The 9,814-nt window shown below is 37.4% G+C and overlaps 1 protein-coding gene across 2 annotated transcripts; it reads left to right on the forward strand.

The window, feature by feature from the left end:
* The first annotated feature begins 618 nt into the window (after nucleotides 1–618).
* Nucleotides 619–7,873, forward strand: LOC141605435 (cellulose synthase A catalytic subunit 6 [UDP-forming]-like). 2 transcript variants are annotated; one of them, XM_074424197.1, is made up of 14 exons: nucleotides 619–1,255; nucleotides 1,735–1,933; nucleotides 2,180–2,418; nucleotides 2,507–2,606; nucleotides 2,779–2,959; nucleotides 3,428–3,694; nucleotides 3,853–4,198; nucleotides 4,284–4,421; nucleotides 4,751–4,876; nucleotides 4,956–5,168; nucleotides 5,440–5,734; nucleotides 6,017–6,213; nucleotides 6,343–6,693; nucleotides 6,892–7,873. In XM_074424197.1, exons 1-14 carry the CDS (start codon nucleotides 1,175–1,177, stop codon nucleotides 7,471–7,473), a joined length of 3,315 nt encoding a protein of 1,104 aa, XP_074280298.1. In that variant the 5' UTR covers nucleotides 619–1,174; the 3' UTR covers nucleotides 7,474–7,873. The 2 variants fall into 2 exon arrangements, with proteins under 2 accessions (XP_074280298.1, XP_074280297.1); XM_074424196.1 differs by having other exon boundaries at nucleotides 1,039–1,255; nucleotides 1,735–1,937; nucleotides 2,184–2,418.
* Nucleotides 7,874–9,814: the final 1,941 nt, after the last annotated feature.

Consider the following 9,814-nt stretch of genomic DNA (forward strand, 5'->3'; position numbering starts at 1 on the left):
CTTCACTAGTTATATTATTATTATATACAAATTGTTGAATTCAACCATTTTAGACAAAAGCTTAGTCCAAATAATATTTTTATTTTATAACCTAGTACCGTATTTATATTGATGGCTTGTATATTTAAATATGTTACTGTGTAGATTTTATCATAAAGATATTAGGTTGTTAGACTGAAATTATAAAATGTTTGGTTATTCTATTAGGATGGTCCTATAAGAAGTTGATGTGCAATAAAATAATAATAAAAATTATGAGAGACAGTCTTAGAGTAATTACTAGGTAGTCATGACCACTTGTTTAAACGGTGAAATGAGAAACAATTATCATAAAAAAAAACATAATCCAAAATATTACGCACCATATAAAAAGAGATACGAAAAAACAATCTCGTGATAAATTGACCTCCAAAAATTTGTGATAAAAATAATTAATTAATTGAATAAAATTAGAAACTGAACTTATACAAGTATAATATAAGTATAGAAAAGGGACAATAACAAAACAAAGTAGAGTAGATCTAGCGTTTTTTCGTGTCTTAAAAAATAAATAAAAAACCAAAAACGCACATGAACAGAAACACACACTTGAAACTCTCTCTTTCTGTATGTACTGTTAAACTTGGGTGTCGGTCCCTTCATCTGTCCCGCACTTGTACTGTCTCTTCTACCTTACGCGTTGAATACTCTAATTTCATATCATAATCCCACCTTTTAGATTCTCTCTAATCAAATCCATCCATTTTTCTTCTAAAATCTCTCTTTTTTATATATATATATATTTTCTTTCTACATTTTTTCATTTATTTTTTATACTTTCTTTTTCCACCCACAAATCTCTACCAAACTCCTAAAATCTCAAATCATAAATATTCACTCTTTTCATTATAAAAACATTTAATTATATTATATTTAATCTAATTGAAGCATACAATTTCTGATATTATAGTAGTAATAATAATAATAATTGGGTGTTGTTGCATCTGATTTCTCTGTTCTGTTGTACTTTAAAGTGTTTAATGTTGGGTTGTTGGTGTTGTTGTGAATGTTTCGAGTAATTTCTGTAATTTAATGGGGTTATTCTGTTCCTGAATAAATACATAAATAAATCTGGGTTAATTCTGCATTGACTTATATATATAATTCTGGAAATTATTGAAATTTTGGGGGGAAAATGGCTACAAAAGGGAGGCTTGTAGCTGGTTCCCACAATAGGAAGGAGTTTGTTCTTATCAATGCTGAAGATATTGGAAGAGTATGTTCTCTTTTTTTATTTTATTTTTAATTATTTTTTTTGTTGAATTTAATACTTTATATACTAATTTTGATCGATTTCAGAAATACCCATTTGCTCAATTGTCAATTATGTACTTAATTACATTGTAATTAGTTTAGGTATGAGCTAATTTAATCACTTGACTTCTAGTTTGACTGCAAATGAGCTGTCTTTTTATATAATAATGAAACCGTTTCACAGTGTAAGAATTACTGAACTTTCACAGTATTGTCTTGTTTCTGGCAATTATGAGCCAGGTTTTGTTAATTAGATTGTGTAAAGTTTAGTTTTTTTCTTTTTAATGTTATTCAGAAAAAAAAAAAAGTTGCTTTTTTTAATTCCTCAATAATTGGAAAACAAAAACATGGTGTTTTGCATGATTTAAGGTTGTGTGGATCTGTAAGGTTGAATGCTCATTGAATGCTCTCTTAAGCTAGTTTGAAATAAACGTGTTACAGGTGACATCTGTGAAAGAATTGAGTGGACAGGGTTGTAAGATTTGCGGAGATGAGATCGAGGTTTGTGGAGATGAAGGGGAACCTTTTGTTGCTTGTAATGAGTGTGCTTTCCCTGTTTGTAGACCTTGTTATGAGTATGAACGAGGTGAGGGCAATCAAGCTTGCCCTCAGTGCAAAACCCGCTACAAACGTCTCAAAGGCAAGTTTTTTTTTTTTTTTTTTGCTCTATTCCTTTCATTGAGCTATGACTTGAAATTCTTTGTTTCCGGATTATGGTGTAATTAAGGACTTTTTAAATGCCGGCAACCATTGTGGCATTGGGGATTTGGGTAATGTTGTTATTGCTGTGCTTCGTACTATGATATTGGGGATGGATCAAATATATCTATTTCAAAGGTGAATTGTAGTAGGTATGCTCAACTTTTATGCATTTTGAATGATTTAGGAAGTCCTAGAGTTGAAGGTGATGAAGATGAGGATGACACGGATGATTTAGAAAATGAGCTCAAATATGCAAGCAAGTTTAGAGATCTAAATGACCCGCAACAGATTGCTGAGGCAATGCTTTCTAGTCGGCTTAATGTTGGCCGACCCCCATCCAGCGCATCTGGTTTTACAACGCCAGCAGATTTTGAATCAGCTGCACTGGCAAATGAAATCCCTCTCCTAACTTATGGGCAGGAGGTACAATCTTAATTTATGTGATTTATTTGAATTTGGTGTATAATTCTTCTGTGTGGCAAGTTTATTCTAACTTTTCTTGTGCATGAAGGATACTGGGATTTCACCAGAGAAACATGCATTAATCCCTGCATTTATGAGCCGGGGGAAGAAAATCCACCCAGTGTCGTATTCTGATTCTGCAATGTCCTGTAAGTTCAATCTTCATTCACAAAAGACAATGTATGCCTGATGTTATGTTGTAGTAAAAAATTAGGTCATTGCTAATGTGTACCCTTTTGCTAATGCCTTAATTCCTAGTTTTTATTTAATTTTAGAAAATTATGTCATTGCTGATGTGTCAGTTTTGTTGGTAAAATACAGTGCCACCTAGACCAATGGATCCCAAGAAAGACCTAGCTCTATATGGATATGGTAGTGTTGCTTGGAAGGATAGGATGGAAGATTGGAGAAAGAGGCAGAATGAGAAGTTGCAAATGATTAAGCATCAGGGATATGACGGTGGATATGACGGAGGTGACCCTGAGGATCCTGATTTGCCCAAGTATGATAATTGTTTTCTCCTCTTTGTTCAACTCTATTTGTTGTATATAACTATATGGCTAGTAGATACTTGACCTTCTTTTGAGATATTGTGTTACTCCGACTAAAAGTGCAAGTTTAAAAGAGAGGATTCGATACAAAAATAAGCCAACTTAATGGGCTATATTCTAGAGGATAGGAGGGGGGTAATGGTTTAACAATATTTCAAGTAATGATCGGAACGTTCATGATTCCCAGGGACACGTCATTTGATTCCTGTGTGTGATTTCCTTCATGCACATGTGATGGACAGTCATGCAGTTAAAAACTTAAGACCATAGGCATGACTATTGAAATGGTTGGAAAATGCCTTATACATGCAATTTGTAATGCAGATTCATCCCTTATAGTTTATATATGTGCACATGCCTTTGTATTTGTAACTTCCTCTTCAATAGCCCTTCTCACCTTCCTTTTTATGTTCTTCAAGGATGGATGAAGGCAGGCAGCCGCTCTCAAGGAAAGTACCAGTTCCATCGAGCCGGATCAATCCCTACAGGATTGTCATTATACTGCGTCTCGTGGTTCTTGGTTTCTTCTTTCAATATCGAATCCTCCACCCGGTGAAGGATGCATTTGTATTATGGCTGATATCAGTCATTTGTGAAATTTGGTTTGCTGTGTCTTGGATTTTGGATCAGTTTCCTAAATGGTGTCCTATTGAGAGAGAAACTTATCTTGATCGACTTTCTTTGAGGTATGATATTTTTTCCCTCCCTACAAGATATGGAAAACTGACCTGACCGAATAGACTCACCCAAACCTGACTGTTTGCCAAGTCTACTTCCCACGAGCCCCTCATCTAGTCAGTTGATTGTTAGTTTGTACTGAACTTTATGCTGAAATGGCAACTAGGTATGAGAAGGAAGGCAAGCCGTCTGAGCTAGCTTCGGTTGACATATTTGTATCTACTGTGGATCCTACGAAGGAGCCTCCACTTATCACTGCAAACACGGTTCTCTCCATCCTTGCTTGTGATTATCCGGTTGACAAGGTCTCATGTTACGTCTCTGATGATGGTGCGGCCATGCTTACATTTGAGGCACTTTCAGAGACCTCTGAGTTTGCAAGAAAGTGGGTCCCATTTTGCAAGAAGTACCAAATTGAACCACGTGCTCCTGAATGGTACTTCTCTCAGAAGGTTGATTATCTGAAAGATAAAGTGCATCCTGCATTTGTTAGAGAACGTCGTGCCATGAAGGTTTGTAATTTGTCAAGTTCAGTTTCTTTCCCCAATGTTGGTGCAAAAGTGAATTATGGTGTTGATTGATTGCTAAAATGTTCAGAGAGATTATGAAGAGTTTAAAATTCGGATTAATGGATTGGTTGCCATGGCACAAAAAGTTCCAGAAGATGGTTGGACCATGCAAGATGGAACCCCATGGCCTGGAAACAATGTCAGGGACCACCCTGGAATGATTCAGGTAACAGGATTACTTGAGATATGAAGTGTAATTAATCCATGCTGTTAAATCAAGGCCGCAACACCGCATTGCTACTGAGTTATCTGTGTTTTAAAAGTTACTGTGATCTCATTTTGAGGTATTATCAGTCACAACCATGGCTCTTCGTCCTGGTTCAAATTATAACAATCGATTCCAAGATCAAGTCGCAAACCAAGATTTGATATCATGCATCATATTGAAAACCAAGATTTAATACCCTACGTATTAAGACTCCCTACTTTATACTGTAATATATTTGTTTTGAGTTTTATTTCTCGTTAATAATATATTTTCTATTTCTTTAACAGGTTTTCCTTGGTCAAAATGGAATGCGAGATTTGGATGGAAATGAGCTGCCTAAACTCGTGTACGTTTCTCGTGAGAAGAGACCGGGTTTTGAACATCACAAAAAGGCCGGTGCCATGAATTCATTGGTTAGTCTCTCTCTCTCTCTAGCTCCCTCTAGCTGTCTTTGTATTCTGAGTCTGAGAATCTTATTGGGTCATAATGCAGATAAGAGTTTCGGCAGTTTTGTCAAATGCGCCATATATTCTGAATGTGGATTGTGATCACTACATTAACAACAGCAAGGCTCTTCGTGAAGCCATGTGCTTCCTAATGGACCCCATATCTGGCAAGAAAATTTGCTATGTGCAGTTTCCTCAGAGGTTCGATGGTATTGATAAGCACGATCGTTACTCTAACAGAAATGTTGTTTTCTTTGATGTAAGTGATTCTCTTTGCAATAGATTAGTGATTACTACCAACATCTCGTTTTTCTGTTATGAGTTATGACTTTGATGGTCAAGCGATATCAACCTTGAACTCAATTTCTCCATTTATAAGTCCGAAATATAGAAAGTTGCACTTATTTGTGTATATTATAAGAACATATTGGTCATATGACCACCAAAGTCAAACAAGGCCGTATATAAACAGGATGGAAATGGTACGGATCTACATTAAACTTTTCTCTTCCTTTTGTTTTCCTTAACAGATCAACATGAAAGGTTTGGATGGTATCCAAGGACCAATTTATGTCGGGACAGGTTGTGTCTTCCGAAGGAAGGCGCTTTACGGATTTGATGCCCCTAAACAAAAGAAAACCCCAGGCAAGACGTGTAACTGTTGGCCAAAATGGTGTTTAAGCTGTTGCTGTCTTGGGTCTAGAAAAACAACCCGGAAATCAAAGTCTAAGGAGAGTAAGAATAAGGACAGCAAAAAGAAGAATAGGAACAAGGAAACTTCCACACAAATACACGCTCTTGAAAACATTGAGGAAGGAATCGAAGGTAAGGAGGGACTCTATTTTTCTTAAACATTTTCCAAGTCAGTCTTGTCGAGCAACAATTACATTGCTAATAATTCGGTTTAGATTATATTTATATATTGTTTTCCCCGTCGGTCTAAACTATTTTGATGGAGCCAAAGACTCACAATACTTTGCTCCATGATTATGGTGGAATAAAGGTAAATGACTCGCTGAAATTGGCTATGCTTTGATTTTGAAATTGCATCCTTTGTGCTCTTAAGTTGTGGCATCCCGCTGATCAACTTTTGTTCAACATTTTAAGGTATCGACAGTGAAAAGTCAGCACTTATGCCTCAAGTCAAATTTGAGAAGAAATTCGGGCAGTCCCCGGTCTTTGTAGCATCAACGCTCATAGAGGAGGGTGGATTGATGCATGGTGTAAACGAAGCATCTCTTCTTCGAGAGGCTATTCATGTCATCAGCTGTGGCTACGAGGATAAAACTGAATGGGGAAAAGAGGTGAGACATACTAGGTCACTCTGAATGCACATCATCACATGATAATATTCATTAACTCAAACCATCCAAAATACTGAATTTTTTTTTAATTTCTTTATTTCAATGTAACCTCTAACCTTGTAAATTCAGGTTGGCTGGATCTATGGGTCAGTTACAGAAGATATCTTGACTGGCTTTAAAATGCATTGCCATGGATGGAGGTCAGTGTACTGCATGCCGAAGAGGCCTGCGTTTAAAGGGTCTGCTCCCATTAATCTATCAGACCGTCTGCACCAAGTTCTTCGATGGGCCTTGGGATCTGTAGAGATCTTATTGAGCAGGCATTGTCCCATATGGTACGGGTATAACTCGGGTCTCAAACCCTTGGAGCGGTTCTCTTATATCAATTCTATTGTATACCCATTGACCTCAGTCCCATTGCTTGTCTATTGTACTCTGCCGGCTATTTGTCTACTCACCGGGAAGTTCATTGTCCCTGAGGTAATTGTCTGGCTATTATTTTACTTCAGTAGTCCTATGTTGAGACCTGTTGTTTACGTTTCCGTGAAGTATACGACATGTGGATTGTTTTCCCTTATATCCTCGAAAATAAATCCTAATTAAAAGCGATCTATGTATGACCTTTCCCTTAGTTTTCTTAATTTACATGGTTATTCATCTCTTGTCATCTAACTGCAGATTAGCAGCTATGCCAGTATCCTCTTCATGGCCCTCTTCATTTCCATCGCGGCAACAAGTGTTTTGGAAATGCAATGGGGACACGTGCAAATCGATGATTTTTGGAGGAATGAACAGTTTTGGGTGATCGGAGGTGTCTCTTCTCATCTTTTCGCCCTCTTCCAGGGTCTCCTAAAGGTTATTGCCGGTGTAAACACCAATTTCACCGTCACATCCAAAGCGGCCGATGACGGTGAATTTTCTGACCTCTACTTATTCAAGTGGACCACGCTCTTGATCCCGCCCATGACCCTTCTCATTATAAACGTCATCGGGGTTATTGTTGGTGTCTCAGACGCCATCAACAACGGGTACGAATCATGGGGACCACTCTTCGGCCGGCTTTTCTTTGCTTTGTGGGTCATCATGCATCTATACCCTTTCCTCAAGGGTATGATGGGAAAACAAAACGGGCTCCCGACCATCATCATTGTCTGGTCTATCTTACTTGCATCTATCTTCTCTCTTCTATGGGTCCGTGTGAACCCGTTCACGCCAAAAGGCGGTATTGTGCTCGAAGTTTGTGGCTTGGATTGTGACTAGTACAGCTAGAACTAGGCAAACTTGTTTTCTGATGGAAATGAAGATGATTTTTGAGTGGAGAAAAGTATTGCAGATTGAAAGCTTCGAACGAAATGAGAGGTGTTCAAACGACGTGCAAGAAAGGAGAACAAAATCAATGTTGTATCGGAGTCTACGGAAATGCAGGAAGAAATCACAGTAGGTATTGGGTACACTTGTGATGTGTAGATAGAGATGATACATTGGAAAAATGTAGTCCTTGACAAAATGTTAATTCATTCTTTTGATACACGTTGGTATTTGTCGGTTCAAGTACTGGGGGGTATTGATTTTAGAGTATTGTTCTGTAATCGCTTAACAACATAAAATAGAGTCGTTTTTATGTGACTATTTATAATTTAAATGCCCCCTTTTAGAATAAGAGACTACTTGTGCTGTTACTTGAGGCGGTAAGTTTCGTACTCAGTTTATTCTTAGGACAATTCACAGTTCATATGGGTTTTAGTTTTTGTAGAACTCGTTCTTTTATTCAGATTTTGGGTGTAAAGATAGCCATGGAAGCAATTTAGTATTATGAACTTCCTGCCTATAGGCAATAATTTTCGCCTTTTGTGATTTTGTGCGCTTAATTGCTCACATCTTCGGAGACCTTAATTGGTGTAAAACTAGCTAAAAGGGTTTTGCAATATAAGGAAAGGGGGATCCGTACCTGAGTCATATTGTCTACAATGCATCATCGTTAGGCTATGATCTATTCGGTTCACATACCTCGCTTAAGAGTATCAATAGGTCTTGGTATAGACGGGTGGGGCGAACAGACGGGTAAAGACCTCTAATAAAATGGATAGGGGGACAAGGTGGGGCACCTCCATGTGCTTCCCACTTTATGACAAATGGGTATTTTGTGAGGGAAAATGATATCCGTCTATACGTATAGACGAATAGTGTCCGTCTATAATGAGAATTTGTGTAAGAGTATATGGTTGCCAAGAAATACGTGCCTGTTTCCTCAACTGTACTTGGCCTCAACTGTACTTGGTGACTCCGTGCTATACTGATAATGACAGTGTACCACCTTTTCCTTTCGGCTGTGATGGGTTTAATGTTTTTTTATGATAGTGATAGTGATGTGGTTAAGCGTGATTTGGTGGGTGACAAAGGTACTGTGTAAGTGAACATTTAATAGCCTTCTCTTGAGAAAAATGATTAAGCATATGAGGTAAGACTGGCACTGTAGTTTTTGGAAAGATATACACATTTTTTTCGAAAGATATTACCTTTTATAAATATAGTTTTTGAGCAATATTATATTTTTTTAGTGTAATGTTTTAGTAAATGTGTTCAAAAACTTTATACTAAAGCAGAACTCAAAAGCTTTAAAATAAAACTCAGAAAATAAACAATAAGAGGTACTACCTCACATGTATAGTCTATGAACTGAAATTCCTTCTCGGTTCTTCTGACTATGGTTCTTAATTTGCATATCGAACAAGTAATTATTCTGTTTTGAATAAATTACATGATTTTTTATTAATTGAGTATTTTTCCAATTACGGAAATTTTGTTTAATTAACATTGTTGATGGAGTTTGGAAAGTGGTGGGGTGTCGAGTGGGGCAGAGTTGCCGGCAACGGCAGGGGTGCCCACTGCCCAATAGGGGAAGGAAAATTGCCCAGGTGACCGATGGGTGCGGGTGGTCGCATGGGCGAGGGGTGATCGCATGGTGACTCGGGTGTGGTTCATTAATTTATTCAACTTTCCTAAATTATCTTATCGGATTTTTCTATCATATGCCCATTGGGCGCATGTTAAGGAGTCAATTAAGGAAATAATTTGGGAAATGGGTGATAATAAAATTTGGGTGGCCCAAAATACACTATCAAGATGTCCTCGGACGCTCTCGTTATGTTTCCTATGACTGATTTGTCCTTTAATTTTCAACCTCTCAAATACAGTTATTATAATAAAATCAGAGATATTTTTGCCCATTTGCAATATCCCCGTAGATTCTGAGTGTATTTATTTATGTGCAATTTAGGAGAAGTTGATTGAAAAAACGGAAAGGGTAAAACCGAAAATGAACTATTGAACACTCATATATCCATTCATACTAAATATCATCCTTTGACATTACTATATGAGCTTCTAGAAAGCACGGAAACTTCTACACTTAGCACGCTTAGGGTGTGTTTGGATTGAGGAAATTGGAGGGAAAAGAAAGGGAGAGAGAGTAGGGGATTGCAAATTCTTTGTTTGGATAGCAAATGAGGGTGGAGAGAAATGGAGGGGGAGAGATTTAGAGGAATCCATTTTACCTTCTCTAAGGCAAATTAAAATCTCTCCACAATAGGCAAGATTTGGA

Source organism: Silene latifolia, chromosome 10 (genome assembly GCF_048544455.1).
Source record: "Silene latifolia isolate original U9 population chromosome 10, ASM4854445v1, whole genome shotgun sequence".
In the NCBI taxonomy this organism is placed as follows: domain Eukaryota; kingdom Viridiplantae; phylum Streptophyta; class Magnoliopsida; order Caryophyllales; family Caryophyllaceae; genus Silene; species Silene latifolia.